The 16012-nt window shown below is 35.8% G+C and overlaps 2 protein-coding genes across 7 annotated transcripts in view; one reads left to right on the top strand and one right to left on the bottom strand.

Moving 5' to 3' along the window:
* The window catches only part of usp7 (ubiquitin specific peptidase 7 (herpes virus-associated)), a 30526-nt gene extending 21389 nt beyond the window's left edge, over nucleotides 1–9137 (top strand). For all 5 annotated transcript variants that reach the window (XM_016550404.1, XM_016550407.1, XM_016550405.1 and 2 more), the window contains 18 exons: nucleotides 1275–1419; nucleotides 1634–1764; nucleotides 1989–2123; nucleotides 3091–3192; nucleotides 3304–3409; nucleotides 3540–3632; nucleotides 3753–3820; nucleotides 4594–4694; nucleotides 4784–4937; nucleotides 5043–5110; nucleotides 5195–5303; nucleotides 5412–5489; nucleotides 5626–5726; nucleotides 6634–6733; nucleotides 6903–7022; nucleotides 7148–7219; nucleotides 8640–8730; nucleotides 8822–9137. In XM_016550404.1, coding sequence (XP_016405890.1) covers nucleotides 1275–1419; nucleotides 1634–1764; nucleotides 1989–2123; nucleotides 3091–3192; nucleotides 3304–3409; nucleotides 3540–3632; nucleotides 3753–3820; nucleotides 4594–4694; nucleotides 4784–4937; nucleotides 5043–5110; nucleotides 5195–5303; nucleotides 5412–5489; nucleotides 5626–5726; nucleotides 6634–6733; nucleotides 6903–7022; nucleotides 7148–7219; nucleotides 8640–8730; nucleotides 8822–8928 — 1881 coding nt within the window. In that variant the 3' untranslated portion in view covers nucleotides 8929–9137. The remainder of the gene's footprint in view (nucleotides 1–1274; nucleotides 1420–1633; nucleotides 1765–1988; nucleotides 2124–3090; nucleotides 3193–3303; nucleotides 3410–3539; nucleotides 3633–3752; nucleotides 3821–4593; nucleotides 4695–4783; nucleotides 4938–5042; nucleotides 5111–5194; nucleotides 5304–5411; nucleotides 5490–5625; nucleotides 5727–6633; nucleotides 6734–6902; nucleotides 7023–7147; nucleotides 7220–8639; nucleotides 8731–8821) is intronic.
* A 1771-nt stretch (nucleotides 9138–10908) lies between these two features.
* Nucleotides 10909–14609, bottom strand: LOC107738629 (lipopolysaccharide-induced tumor necrosis factor-alpha factor homolog). 2 transcript variants are annotated; one of them, XM_016550411.1, is made up of 5 exons: nucleotides 14528–14609; nucleotides 12773–12843; nucleotides 12510–12620; nucleotides 11516–11684; nucleotides 10909–11433 (listed from the first exon to the last, which is right to left on the bottom strand). In XM_016550411.1, exons 2-5 carry the CDS (start codon nucleotides 12816–12818, stop codon nucleotides 11319–11321), a joined length of 441 nt encoding a protein of 146 aa, XP_016405897.1. In that variant the 5' UTR covers nucleotides 12819–12843; nucleotides 14528–14609; the 3' UTR covers nucleotides 10909–11318. The 2 variants fall into 2 exon arrangements, with proteins under 2 accessions (XP_016405897.1, XP_016405896.1); XM_016550410.1 differs by having other exon boundaries at nucleotides 12773–12840.
* Nucleotides 14610–16012: the final 1403 nt, after the last annotated feature.

The following is a 16012-nucleotide window of genomic DNA, read 5'->3' as shown; positions in this document are numbered from 1 at the left end:
CGTGCATTACGTCTAAATTAACTCATAAAAATCTAATATAATTTCGTAAATTGCATAAACAATTATGAACAAAACAGCATCATGTATTTATGCCGTATTTACGCCATTCACACAGATTGCATTTAAAAACATATGAGACGTAGTGACAAGGAATAAACCTCCACAAATTCGTGACGTGTTTTCTAAAAGTTTAAACTGTTTTAACTTTGCATGGCTACATCTCTTGTGTGAGACGCGAGTGCAGCAGTCGTATATGTCCGTCTAAAAATGCAGTGAATATGCATCTGTGTGAATGGCTTGGTTTCGGTTTTCACCTAATCAAGATCTTCTCCGCATTGAGCCTCTATATTTCTCTAATATTTTGAATGCATAACACTAACATAGACTAACAAAACATTAAAATGCAACAACGTCACTTACATCATCATCACCGCATCTCGTGCACCACTGATGACGCTCCCTGACGCACTTCTAACATTAAAATGCAAATGTTTGTTTTAAATTCGACTAATTCATTTTTTTATTCACAATCTCCTCATCGCAGGCAGGCACAGCACTCAATTCAGCATGTACGTGTTTGTGTGTGCTGTCTGCGTCACTCATAGCACGTGCCTATACCGTGCATTATATCGAACATTTTTTATATCGTTATAGAAGAAGGTGTACCGTCGATAAATATCGATGCCGTTTTATCACCCAGGCCTAATTTATAGAATAAAAATGTTTTTAAAATATCCTTCAAAATTTATCATCTTGATGCTATAGACTGTTTCTTGCATCGTCTTATTATTTATGTCAGCAAATGTATATCAAAATGTGTGTTTCTGTCAGACCTACAGCATCATGGGCAGCTCTCAACTTATGGCACAACAATGCTTCAGCAAACAGTTTGTTTGCAGAGTTCCGGCTTGTGGTCCATTCCTCATTCTCTTTTCTAGTTGTTTCCTGTTTATCCTGACTTTCTTGTCAAATAAAAGCATAAAGGCCAATAATAAGTCTAAAACGTTTGTGGGACAAAATATACAATATTCAAATATTTACAATGTTACATTACACTAACAAAAATGTGCATTTTTTCGAAATGTTACCAAATCAGGTTTTTATGTTAGTCTGGAGCCCTGCATTGTATTTGTTTTTTTAACTTGTAGTGTTTAGTCTGGTGGCAGACATTGTGAATTTTGTTTGATCTCCTGTGAAGTGGTTTATGAAATTCACTCCCACATGCCTTCATAATTTTTTTTCCAGATGTAATGTTTGTTTGTTCCCTGTTGCAGTGGTGTAAATTTGATGATGACGTCGTTTCTCGGTGCACTAAAGAAGAGGCCATTGAACACAATTACGGTGGTCATGATGACGACTTGTCAGTGCGTCACTGCACCAACGCTTACATGTTGGTGTACATCAGAGAGTCCAAGCTTAGTGAGTGCCATTATATATACATACAAATCGATTTACTCCTGCTGTGAGGTTAATTTGTGATGTTTTTTTTTTTTTTTTAGCTTGAGGTAATTTCACTTTGTGACTGAATAAGTGGCTGGCACCTGTAGACACCACCCTGTTTTTGGTTGTGGATCCCATGGCATGCTTTTGTCCTATGTCCATCTGTGCTCATAAGTGCTGTTGTCATGTCCAGGTGAGGTCCTGCAGCCGGTCACAGACATAGATATTCCTCAGCAGCTGGTGGAGAGGCTGCAGGAGGAGAAGAGGGTGGAAGCTCAGAAGAGAAAAGAGAGGCAGGAGGCTCATCTTTACATGCAAGTACAGGTATGGAGTCACATAATACCCGATTAAATCAGTCACTCTTGAGATTTCAAATGTCCTGTCTAAATGGAAGATGTATTGGTCCACTTGGTGTGGCAGATAAAATGGGTCACTTTAGGTCTTGTTTGCAAAGACTTTAAGTTTAGATCTTTAGAGTGGGCATTGTTCAATAATTCTATGCTACTTTGTGTTTTTGTTTAACAAATACTAACTCTTTGTTCCTGTAGATGGTGACAGAAGACCAGTTCTGCGGGCATCAGGGCAACGACATGTATGATGAAGAGAAAGTAAAATACACTGTGTTCAAAGTTCTGAAAAGCTCCACTCTGGCTGAGTTTGTTCAGAACCTCTCACAGACTATGGTGAGACTCCACTTGGCACAATTTCTGTAGATGACATCTTTTGCTTTCTGATCCCTACAGTGTATAACAGAAAAAAACATACTCCTTCTGATTGAGTTCGTCTTGACCGAAACGACTTTGTTTAGCCAGATTTATTTATAAATTTATTCATTCCCAATGCCAAAATATCAGCCAATAAATACTTGTAAAAGCAACTATAGATTTATTTTTCAGCAAATTGACAAACTTGGCAACAAACATTTGTGATTATTCCATTTTTGTTTATGGTTTTATATGACTGATAATGAAGTGAACTCTGCAATCTTACCTTTTCAAAATCTGCCCTTCAAAGCAGTTATTAATATTTTGATTTGTTTCATAGTGACAATCAACCAGCAGTGTAAAAATGAGCTTTTAACATCACACAGCAAATGTGTGAGCAAACAGCAAAAAGATAATCCTGCCACAGAAACCACATAATTAATTAATGCTGCAATGCATTCTGGGAGCTTGCAAATCCTTAAACCAGCGGAATTGTCTATTATGAATTGGTTTGTTCTGACAACTCTGTTAGGCTAGTTGGGGTGTCCTTATTAGTACCCAAGGGTAAGTTTGTTGTGCAGACAGGAGATTCAACAATGCTTAAGACAATCCATAAAACATTGAAACATACAATAAACATTATAAAAATATTACAATATATCCAAAAATATTTTTTTAAAAATCACGTTGAAACAACGCTGTGTTCTATCTTGTCAATTTAGGCATCAGAACATTATAATGTTCTGTATACACTCTAATTTTCAGAAGTTTGGAGCAGTAAAATTAATTGTGACAACTCTGTTAAGCTAGTTGGGACGTGTTGTTCTCGCTTGTTAGGTTGATTGTAAATCGTCATTTGTTAGTAATTTTATTTCATATCAGATTAGTTGCATTTATTTTCTGGTCTGTCCATGAAGATGGTCTCAATTAACTGTTTTTCCTCCAGGGTTTCCCACAGGACCAGATGAGACTGTGGCCAATGCAGGCCAGAAGCAACGGCACTAAACGGCCAGCTATGTTGGATTATGAAGCAGATTGCAACAAGTCTGTAAGTCTGTGCACTCATGTCTTTAAACATTCATATTTTTTTATGTCATTCTTGTTTCTTATGTTCCACTGTATCTGAGAATAAAGCCGTTCATTTCAATGTCACAAACAGATGATCGACTTGAGCGATAACGAGAACCCATGGACAATATTTCTGGAAACTGTAGATCCAGAAATGGCCGCCAGCGGTGCAACGTTACCCAAGTTTGACAAAGACCGTGAGTTTCGACGTGTACATATATTCAGAACCATTTTAGGGAATAGATTTTTGCGTTTCATTTGTTTATTCTTACTGAAGAGTAAAGAGTTCTGATAGAATCAACCTTTTAACCCTGTTTTGATTTTCAGATGACGTTATGTTGTTCTTGAAGATGTATGATCCAAAAACCAGAAGCTTAAATTATTGTGGACATATCTACACACCTATATCCTGTAAAATACGTGAGTAATCAAAGCTATGCATAATAGGGTTGTTCTCATGAAGTTTTTGTTGTAAAGATCTAAGTAAACAGAAGTCAGTTCTTTCTGATGCTTAATCCGTTCTAACCTTGACCCAAACAGGAGGCTTGCTGCCCGTTATGTGTGAAAGAGCAGGGTTTCAGCAGGGAACTAACCTTATCCTCTATGAGGTAAGACTGTTGGTTTACACTGTATTCCTAATGATGCATTTATTCATTTGTAGTTTTGTATAGAAAATGGTTATTAGAGATACAAGATATGCCTGTAGTAATTGTTGTGGTTTAAAACAGATAAATGAATCATGTAATGCTATATTTTAAAAAAATAAAGTAAAAAGAGAACATTTTTAATAAGTAGCATACAAAATATTTTTTATTTTACAAGTCAATTTAGTTCGATTTTTTTATTTTTATTTAATTTTTTTTATATTTTTTAAAGAAATTAATGCTTTTATTCAGCAAGGATCCATTAAATTGATCAAAATTTACTTGAATGTTTTTTACGATTTCAAATAAATGCTGTTCTTTTGAACTTTCAGTTCATCAAAGAATCCAGAAAAAAAAATCTCGGCTTCCACAAAAATATTAAGCATCACAACTGTTTTCAAAATTGATCATTAGAAATGTTGAGCAGCAAATCAGTATATTAGAATGATTTCTGAAGGTCATGTGACATTGAATACTGAAGTAATGGCTGCTGAAAATTCAGCTTTCCCATAACCAAAAAAAAAAAGTTTTTAAATATATTAAAATAGAAAACAAAATTGTTATATTTCACAATATTACGGTTTTTGGTCAAATAAATGTGGCCTTAGTATGCATAAGAGATCTCAAGCTGTTGAGTGTTGGTTTATTTCATGCATTCTTAATGGTTAGTGTAAATGTGTGCCATGAGCTTTATATTACGAATATATTGCTAAAACATGGTGCATTATATGTTACAGGAAGTTAAACCGAATTTAACAGAGCGAATACAAGACTATGATGTCTCCCTGGACAAGGCTCTGGATGAGCTGATGGATGGAGACATAATTGTGTTCCAGAAGTAAGTATTCATTGTCTTCATTTCTAAATTAATTTTGCACAGCTTAACAGGGCCTTGAATTGATTGTTCTTTTGTTGTATGGCCACTAGGGACGATCCTGAAAATGAAACAAGTGAGCTGCCTACTGCAAAAGACTACTTCAGAGACCTGTACCACCGTGTGGATGTCATCTTCTGTGACAAGACCATTCACAATGATCCAGGCTTTGTTGTGACACTGTCAAACCGAATGAACTACTTCCAGGTTAGTTTTTTAAAAGTAGATCAGAATGATGATCTACTGCCAGAAACCAGAAACATGAAAAAGAACCTCTGGAAAATCATCTCATCATAATTCATTTATTTTCAGGTGGCAAAGACTGTTGCGCAGAGGTTAAATACTGACCCCATGCTCCTGCAGTTCTTCAAGTCACAGGGGTACGTCTTTTAATTTTCAGTTTGGTGTGACTGCTTTCCCCTATGTTTTCATCCATAAACGTACTTTTTTATTCTTCCTCTCAGGTACAGAGACGGCCCTGGCAACCCACTCAGGCACAACTATGAAGGCACTCTCAGAGACCTGCTGCAGTTTTTCAAGCCCCGGCAGCCTAAGAAGCTCTACTACCAGCAGGTGAGAGAGGTCTTATCTTCCATTTGGCGCGCCTCTAATGGAATATGAGATCTTCTAAGCCGTTAAGTTCCGGGCATGTGATTTATTCATGGTTTTGCCTCCCCACAGCTCAAGATGAAGATCACAGACTTTGAGAACAGGAGGAGTTTCAAAGCCATTTGGCTCAACAGTATGTTTCGAGAGGAGGTGAGAAAGTGCTGCAATGATTCTACATCGAATATCCCAGCATGCCAGCCAGCCAGCCCTGCTCATTTGCATAATGTACATTTCCACAATGTTCTGCACACTTATTAGTGTGAATATTTTCTCTCCCTCACGTTAGGAGATCACACTATACCCCGACAAGCATGGCTGTGTTCGGGACCTTCTGGAGGAATGTAAAAAGGCAGTGGAGCTCTCTGACAAAGGCTCAGAGAAGCTGAGGTCTGTCTGTTCTCAATTCAGTGCACTTTTCATTAATCAGGGATTTCTATATTCCAAGTCTATATTGTTATTCAGTGTCTGCTCTGAGAGGTCTTTTAAGGGATTTTCCATGAGTGCGGTAAAAATTGGGCATTAAACTCCTGAGGGTTTCGTAAGTTTTTTTTTTTGTTTGTTTTTCACTCCATGTTCCATTCATTTTGTGATGTTTAAATCATTTAAAATCCTGGTTAGTGTTGGAATTTTCTAGTAATACGTTTCTAGTTTAAAAGTGAATGGGATTTTGGTAAAACATGTTTTTGAAAAGTCTTTTATGCTCAACGAGGTTGTATTTATTTAGTCAAAAATACAGTAGAACTGTATTGTGAAATATAATTATAATTTAAAATAAATGTTTTGTATTTTAATATTTTAATGTTTTGTTTTTTTCTGTGATGGCAAAGTCTTCACATGTCACATGTCCTTCAGAAATCAGTTTAATATGCTGATTTTGTGCTCAAGAAACATTTCTAATTCCCAATGTTGAATGTTCTTTGAATAGAAGGTTCAAAGAACAGTGTTTATATTAAACTGGCACCTCTGCTTTTTCTTTTTCTTTTTTTACTATAAAGGACAGAGGCATTGTGATAGTTACATTTATAGTTAATCTGACATATCTAAAAGTTCTCACAAACATGGGGTTTGTGTGACATAATGCTTTTAAAATGATGTATTGTTTTTATGACATGTTGGATGAGAAAAGATAACAGACTGTTGATTCTGGAGAAAACCCCTGATATATCAGCCAATCATGCATTAATAAGTCATTGACGCTGCTGCAATCTATTATATGAGTCACTCTGACCATTATTCTGACCCCTTTCACTGGTCACTGCTAATATTAACGTTGTCTTTTTTGCCCTCTCTGTAGGCTGTTAGAAATTGTCAGCTACAAAATTATTGGGGTTCACCAGGAAGATGAATTGCTAGAATGTTTATCTCCAGCAGCCAGTCGAACATTCAGAATAGAGGTAAGGAAGAGCTGAAACACGCCAACCCTCAAATCCCATCATTCACTGATGTGCACAACAAAGGATCTGTTCCCTAGTAAAGCCTCTTAAAATGATTTGGCATCTGAGTTGCCACTTTTATTTGTGGGTGCGGTTCCCCTTGAAGCAAGTTCTATCTCTTTTGTGTCAGGAAATCCCTCCCGACCAGGTGGACCTGGACAAGGAGAATGAAATGCTGATTCCAGTTGCACATTTCCACAAGGAAGTCTTCGGGACATTTGGAATTCCCTTTTTGCTCAAGATCCGTCAGGTGTGTTAGCTGAGTGCATTGTGTAGGCGGGCAGCTGTCGTTTGTTTGCCGTGTAGGTGGATGGCTGTCATTTGTTCGGTTTGTATGTGTCGTGTCCGTTTTAATGCATGCATTTATTGTGGCAGGGGGAACCCTTCAGAGAAGTGATGAAGATAATTCAGAGCATGCTTGACATTCAGGAGAAGGAGTTTGAGAAGGTAAGAGAAGCTTTACAAATGTGTCCGATGTAATCACAATGTATCAGTGAATTTTCCAACCTGGAAATATTTTGCACATTAACCCTTAAATGCATACCTTTGGTCACTATTGTCCCAAGGTATGTTATGTTTTATTATGTTTTACTGCGCGACAATATTGAATTTCTCATGTCTCGAAGTAATTCTTCTTGATTCCACAATGTGGCATTGTCTTATAATCAATGATGGGAAAGCATCAATCATAATACTACCTTGTACTTAAAGTAAAAATGAACAAGTAACATCCTCGAGACTTGACATGGCTTAACGATTTCCTGCTCAGCAAGTGCATAATCAAATACTATTGTCGCTTGATGGTGGATCTAAAACATTGATCTTAACATTGGTTTAAAAAAAAGTATTTTATGTAGGATGTCCTTTTTTAAGTTGCATAGGATACGCTCGCATGATTTAATCTTCTGAAACTTGTATATGTTACAGAAATTGTTTATCCATAAATGCATGATAAAATGACTTGTAAAATATTGTAATTTATATTATATTATGACTTGAATGATTTTGTGGAAATAGTACAGTGCTTTGACTATTTAGTGCCTGAATTGTTAAAGCATACTTTCCATGCTGTTTATAATATTATGATAATATTTAAGAGATTATAATATAAATATGTAAATTGTAATAATGTAATGCGAAATACGTTTTGTTTAAATTTTTTTTGTAACTTATTGAAATAAGACAGTTTTATACTCTTGGGTAGGGCTGGGCGATAAATCGATAATAATTATTGTGAGATATAAATTGCCTCGATAAACGATAACAAGAGGTCGATAAATTATTTTTTTTTCTATTAAGATATTTATTTGGTTAAGGAAAAGTGACTGGAAAAGTGTAAAGAATTAAAAAACGTTAAGTGTTTGTCGTGTTCTGACCATAAAGAATAGTTTAAAACCACAATTAGCTGTCTGGTTTTTACAGCTTTCACATTGGAGCAAAAAGCTGCCTTTAAACTTGAAAGAAATACAATTTTGACATTTATTGTGATAATTATCGATATCAACTGATATGAGAAAAAATTATGGTGATAATTTTTTGGCCATATCGCCCAGCCCTACTCTTGGGGCATTTGGAGATCCATCAGTGTTAAATATAACTTCTGGATACTAAAGAACTGAATATGTACTAATGATTTTATATATATATATATATCATTAGTAAATAGTTAGAGCAGTCAATGTGTTTTTTTGTTTGTTTTTTTTTAATTCAGACGATATTTTAAATTAACATTGTTCTCCAATTAGCAGAACCGTAGTCCAGATTAAGACCTAAATTTAGTTCCACCCAGATTACCATTCCTAAAATAAAAATACATTTGACAGTTGACATGAAAACAAGATTAAACCTGTGTTTCATTTTCTTTTAGTTCAAGTTTGCAATCGTGATGATGGGCCGGCATCAGTATATCAATGAGGAAGACTACGAGGTGAATCTGAAAGACTTTGAGCCACAGCCAGGTATGTTACACCCCTTTGACCTATGACATCTCAATCAGTAGACACTGCGTTTATGTTTGTGCCAACTTTACTATGTTCTGTCCTTTCTCAGGGAACATGTCGCACCCGAGGCCTTGGTTAGGGCTCGACCATTTCAACAAAGCTCCAAAGAGAGGTCGCTACACGTATCTGGAAAAAGCGATCAAGATTCACAACTGACAAGCCCCCGCTCTAACCGACCATACTAAAGACTTTAACCAAACCTCTTGTGTGCACCACTTTTAACACCTGCTGTCTGGGTACACAGGCACCATGTATGAAGTCTTCAGCGAATGGAGTGACTGCTGATGCTCCTGTTTTCCTTTTTGAGGCTGTTCGATTTGGCTTCTCTAACTATTGACTGCCTATTTGTCTGGAAGAATGAATTTGATTTTAACAAGAAAGGGGGAACAGTATGTCCTAGACTTTTGTTTTGATTTAGATTTTTTTTGTTGCTTTTGTTTTGTTTTTGTTTTTTCTTTTTAAGCCGCAAATGGCTGAGGCTTTTGCTAGTTGCCCTGACATGGTTGTCTATTTTCTGGTCCCTTAGTGCAACTAGTCAATTTTCATGTTTACACCATTCTTCTTTCTCACTTAGTTTGGTTGGAGAAATTCAGTTTGTCTTCTCTGGAAATCCTGTATAATAAAGTAAAGAGCCACAGCATCCGTTTTAAAATAAATAAAAATGAAATAAATTGTCTGTTCTTCATCTTGCACGTTGGCACTTAATATCCAAGGTTTTACATTTCTCAGCGCTGTTAAATGTAATCTTTGGTTGGAGTTTGATTTGCATATCCCTTTGGTTTTTTTTTTTTATCCCTTTTTTTTCTCTCCCCATGAAGTTTTGTTTCCCCCCTGTTTGTTAGCTCCTCTGTCACTGGCTGTGGGATTATTCTGATGGTAAGGGAGGGGTCGCTTTGCTGACGGCTCCAGATTCATTGTACTGTTTGTTGGCACGAGGCTACAGACGTATAGAAGACTGGTTTGGGACTTAGAGAAACCAGCATTAATGAACTGATACCATTGTTTTTTTGTTTTTTTTCTTTAAGCACAGAAGGAATGCTCCCTAGTGCATAGTTGGCTTTGTGAAAACAATTAAAATTGTATATTTAAAGAATGAACATGTAAAATTTAAAACACCGATTTGTTGGGTACAGATCCATTCAGATGTTCATATTCATGGTGTAGTTTTATTTTGGATCCTGGCAGTTTCATTTGGTCATTATTATTTTTTTCCCTTAACTAATTGCAACAGTTCGTCTCGTTTAAGTGCAGTACAAAGAAGACCTGCAGATCACATCTATCTTTTTTGATTTTTTTTCTCTTCAGTCTAATTCCTCTGTGTAGCAGCAGTGTATGACAACTCTTCCTGTATATTGCCTTTTTGCTGGAAAATGTATGTTGAATAAAATTTTCTATAAAAGCTACCACCATGGCCCTTGGAAGAATTGTGACTAGACACTGTTCAGATTGTAATGCTGTGCTTGTGTCATGTAATATGAAGATTTCAGTGTGTATAAACAACATGCAGAATTCTCATTAAGATATTGCACAGACACGTTTCAGATTTATTGTTATGACCGTTCCATTTAGATGCACATTTGACATTATTCTAAAAATTCAGACTAACAGAAGTAAAAAAGAATGCTAATCAGCAAGTCAGCTTTGGCAGTATGGTAATTAAAAAAATGAGTTTTGAAAGTATGATTTCCATTATTTTAAGAGATCTTGTTGGTTCTAAATTAAGTGTTCTCAACCTTTTTGACTCCAAAGCCTCCCAGTGCCCACAGCAATATTCAATGACCCCATGACTTTTTCCCAGTTTTTTTGTAGTATATGCTAGATGAGGATTTAAAAAATATATATATTTTTTTTTACATGCAGGTTGTACCCAATAAAATATATTGGATCTTGACATAACTACAAAAATGTCTATTTTTTTATTTATTTTAAATATTCATTTACATGACTTTTTAAGTTCTAGAAATCATACTTTCAAATGAAGACACCTGGTATATCCTGGCTTGTCTACACTTTTTAAAAATACAATTTCAAATAGGTGTACGGTGATGCCGTGGAAGAACCAATTTTGGTTCCCCAAAAAAACTTTCATTTTAAGACTTTCATTTTCTCATTTTAATAATCTAAAGAACATTTTTCCATTATAAAGAACCTTTTGTCCAACTGGAAAGTTTCCATGGATGTTAAAGGTTCTTCATGAAACCAGTTGATGCCAAAATTACTGATATTTACATTATGTGATGTAAAAATAAAATTTTTGGTTCCACAAACTCCTCAACCCTCTGAAGCCTTAACCCTGAGTCCTTTATAGATATACAATCAGAATGAGTATATTCATATTCATTTGAGAGTGTAATAATGTAATAATAAAGACTAAGCCAGATGAACATCAAAAGGTTCTGAGTTACAAAGATTGCAAAGCATTAGTTTATACAATCAAATTTGTACTAGATGACATCTGTGTTGGCCCGAAAGTGTCCTTCATGTAGTTTAAGGTGCCATACAAATCCATGAGTGGTGTTAAAATTGGGGAAGGGTTAGGATAAGGGTTAGCAGCATCGCTTCTTTTCAATGTGCAGGATCTTATTGCATTTCGGGCATGTGTGATAGACGTCTTTGAAAAACTTCATGAAGAACGGAATCAGACAGCAGCACAAAATAAACCTGGAAAAGAGGAATACAGTTTGGCTTTGATCATGCGCACAAGATTTAATATTTTTAGCTGCAAATTCAAATGGACTCTCACCCGCACAGGATGAAGAGTAAGCACATCAACCAGGCGTAAACCCCCACTTTGTAGGTGACATTGGTTAAGACCTGCTGTTGGCAGGTTGTGCAGGTGGCCATTCCTGGATTGCGACCCAGCTCATATGATTCGTAGCTGACGAATTTGTTTTTGGCTTCCGTTGACTGAACTACAGGAGAAGAACGTGTTTTAGTAAGTGTTTTTTTTTATCTCTGATTTTTGTTTACCATTATACAAGTTTTCATCCAATAATGTGTTATCTATCTTATATTTAGTATAACACTAGAGGGTCGTTGTAGACAGGAAGCCTTGATTGTCACAAAAGTTTTACAAGTAGCCTAATTTGTACATTTGTTTGTTCCACCACGGAATGAAAAATGTAAAGGTAAATACGACTTTTTATCTAATAATTCTGACTTAATTTCTCACAATTCCAAGTTGACATCTCGCAAATCTTACTTTTTTTCCTCAGAATTGTCAGTTGTGTCAGACAGATCCAATTCCTTTCGCAAGATTAGGCGCCTCTTTAAAGCGATTTAAACCAAGAATTCTGAGGGGGGAAAAGTCCAAATTGCGAGATGCAAACTCAGAATTCAGAGAAAAAAAGTTAGAATTATGAGATGTAAACACAGAAATCTGGGGAGATTTCAAGATAAACTCAGAACTGTGGGAAATAAAGTCTGAATTGTGTTATAAACTTGCAATTCTAAGAACGAAAGTCAGATTTTATGTAAATATATGGTTTTTATTATTTATATTATTATTATTTTATTCCATGACAGAAACGGGCTTCCATAAACCCTGCACATTTTAGTTTGATTTAAATGTTGCATAAAAGCAATATAATGACCTAGCAATCATCCAATAGGCCTATAGTTAGTGTAGCCTACAGTCAAATCCTGACATTATCAAGCAAAACATGGGTAATTCTTTCCGCGTGGTCTTTACAACTAATAGTTTTCCAAAGATAAATGACAGGTAACAGCAGGCTCACCAGGTCTGGCTGATTCCATCTGGTTTCGAGAATCTTCAATACTGGAGCTTGGTGGGTTGAATGGAGTGTGCACATGGTAGACCTTGACATTGGAGCCCTTGGCACCCTCTACTGTTGATGCCAAGCAAAAAGATACAGAGAGAACATTTATATTTCTGTAATATATATTTATTTCAGAATTCCACATTTGCGTCACACACACTGGCTTGATTGTTTTTCCATTATTATGAGTCATTCAAAATGAACAATGATAATTGGCTTACCTGGAATGACATATGGAGGTGGTTCCCCAGTTCTGTTAGCACTCATTCTGTCTTTGGCTGGGTGTAAACTGCTGGGACAAAATAAAAGTGTTAATATGTGATGTGATGTTTTACAATATATTTTTTCATATGCTAAAAAGTGCTCAAATGACTTCTGTGCAGCATACTATTCATACTGTTTACAAATGTGATTATGCATTGGTAACTTGAATTATCTGTTACTGGTAAGTAAAAACATGAGATAATTCTCAGTAAAGATGCTGAAATGGGCAGAACACCTTCAAAGGGCAATGCCATGTCAACTCTCACTTTCTCAAGGAAATAACCTGAACACTCATGTTCTCTTCTTCCAGCTCAATAATCATCAATATATGTGTAGCTGCCAACTTCCTGGTGCTCAGACTTGTTTTGCCAAAGTGAGTAAAACGCAAACATATTACAAGTCATGTGGCATTTATTTCCATGATTATATGGTAGGGTAAACGCCTTGATTGATATAGACATCCACCCAAAGACAGAAGTGGAATGTTGTTCTGCCGCATGTCTGGCTGCGGTACTAATACTCGAATAATCAAACCCTAATGCTTCTCATGGAAAATAGGAGCTGGTTAAACTGACAATTTCTCAACAATATGATTTTGTGTATAGACCAAAACACACACACACACACAAGCTCCAGCAACTGTGTTAGGAATTAGGGATAATTTGGACATAAAACAGCCTGAGTTTGTCATTTGTTATCATTCATCAGATCTCTTAGATTTTCTCTTAAATGAGATCTTGTTTTCACTTCTAGACAAGATTTTTGGATTACACTGGTTTACCTCTCTAACTACATATATCAGATCAACACCAGAACACAAAACATTTCCACCAAATGTATATGTCAGTGCGGATATAAATTATTGTAAAGTTATTTTGATTATGTTTAGGTGTGTATCAGTAGGAGGTGACCTGGAAATGTAAAACAGCCTAAATACGTCAGCTGTTTTACTAAAGCAAAAGCACACAAAGTCAAAAAGCACCATTCATTGGTCAGCTTTGATCAAAGCATTCACTGCGCTGTCTTTTTTATTAAATGATGCATTTTAGCTCCTGCTGTTCAGCCATAACAAAGCGTAACAGTCAAATCATAACAAGGCCTCACAATCTTTAATTTACATTTATTAAAATTTTTGCTTTTTTTTAACTCTTCTTCTATGCTTCAGCTATTTCTTAAATCCCTCTGTTCTGTCTTGTACTATTCCAGAATATATTTTTGAAACTGCATTGTTAGCACTTCTCGTCTTATTGCCTCCTGAAGATGACTCACTTATTGTAATCATCATTTCTAAGTCGCTTTGGATAAATAAATGTAAATGATATTTAATTTACCCTTTGATAAATTGCTTTATTATTATATATTACAACAATACCATAATCTGTTTGTGAACAAGGACAGTTACTGAACAATGCATAACATGTATGAACATTATTTTTTAAAACTTATATGGTCTTCTGATTTGAAACAAATCAACCTTTAAATCATAATAAATAACCTTAATCAGCAGTCGCTGAACATTTGCCATTCAGAGTTCTAATTAAATTCAACCAACAATTCAAGATAAAAACCATAAAAGGAATATAAACAGCAGTGCCAAACTGTTTAAGTTTTTAGCTCATTTTTACTTCCTAATCTTAAACCTAAATCCAAAAGCGCTCCAAAACTCCAGACAGTCTAGTTAGCAAAGTTCAGTGCACAGCGAGCTTTCTTACCTGTCTTGTTGAGGCTGTCGCTGATGGTTAGACTGAAACCAGTTTCTATGGCTTTTACAAGCTTTTCATAGACTCTCGACTACTCCACCCCACCTACTAATACATTAACATATTCTGTCACCTTTTATGAATGCTGTTATGACAGAAACAGGAAGAAGGCTATATTCTTTCCACATTTGTCACTGAAAACGTCTCTGAATAACCAGTTTTTGCTGATAGCAGTCAATGGCGGCTTATGTGAATATAAACATACTACTTCTCGACTGAAAATGACTGAAAAATCAGCAAATCAGTGTATTGTGGTAGCAGGTGTTTTTTTTTGTTTTCACTTTTCACACCTGGCATTTCCACCTTAAAGACTTTTCTACTATAATGTGAAGTTGGCCAGAAAATGTGGTAGCCTAATCAGAACTAAACTGAAGTTGTGTGACTCATTTACTCATTTATAGTTTTGTTGAGATTGATTTTACTGTCTTTGGCATTCCAGAGCCTTGACTTATGTATTCAATTAATAATAGCTTCAAAACTTCAAAATTCTAAATTAACCAAGTATTTTCTTATAGTATGTTCCTACTGCCTGAGGTGCTAGGATGGGCTCCAACATCCCCCTTATCCTATACAGGCAGTTTTATGGGTGAATGGATGGAAAGAATGGAGGATGGATGGATATTAGATGTGTAAAAGCCATTTGACAGCTGTTAATGAAACTTTTGATTTTAATTCTGTTGTATCGCATAGTACATATTCCCCTAGTATATTTGAATGTTGATACAGTAATGTTAGTGTCATTGTGACCCCCTGTGAAGATTTAAATCTGGTGTCTCTTGAGAACATAATCTTATAATCTTACAATAAGATTCAACATATCTTTACAGAGTCTATTAATCTAGGTGATGTTTTCTTATACATCTACTAATACAAGTTGTATGAATTAGCATTAGTTGTATTATAAACAAGCACAAATTAACAATGACCAATGGTATATTTATAAATGACCATAGATTATTAAATGCTAGTTTGTTCATTGCATTAATTAATGTTAACAATTTGAAGCTTATTGTTGCCCATATTTTTAATAGAAGATGTGTGATCACTGTCAAGGTGAATTTTTGTAGCGTGATTTTAAAACGTGAAAATCATCAAAGCACTGTGTTCGAATCAGAAGATCCGCATGCCCGGGTGTGTCACCTCGTGAGTGTGTGTTTCATGATTGTGTAAGGGAAGGCAGTCTTTTCCCACCTCTAAACACATCCTGTAACTCTCTGCGCACCTTGCAGCGCTCCTGTCATATGTCTTCATTGTGCATTTGTAACACCCCTGTGGACTGTTTGTTGTGGTTTCTTCCCCTTTTGTTGGTTTAGCCCGTTCAATCATTACTTAATTATCCTCAGTGTGCTCACCTGTCTGCCCCTCGTTATCTGCCCTATAAGTTCCTGTCTCGTGTATTCTAGTATTGTCGGTTATTGTGAATGTTACCCCGAGTGT

This window comes from Sinocyclocheilus rhinocerous, unplaced genomic scaffold (assembly GCF_001515625.1).
Source record: "Sinocyclocheilus rhinocerous isolate Xijiao unplaced genomic scaffold, SAMN03320098_v1.1 scaffold1155, whole genome shotgun sequence".
Classification (NCBI taxonomy): Eukaryota; Metazoa; Chordata; class Actinopteri; order Cypriniformes; family Cyprinidae; genus Sinocyclocheilus; species Sinocyclocheilus rhinocerous.
Note: the sequence above shows the minus strand (reverse complement) of the source record. Positions and strands in the feature narration are given on the sequence as shown.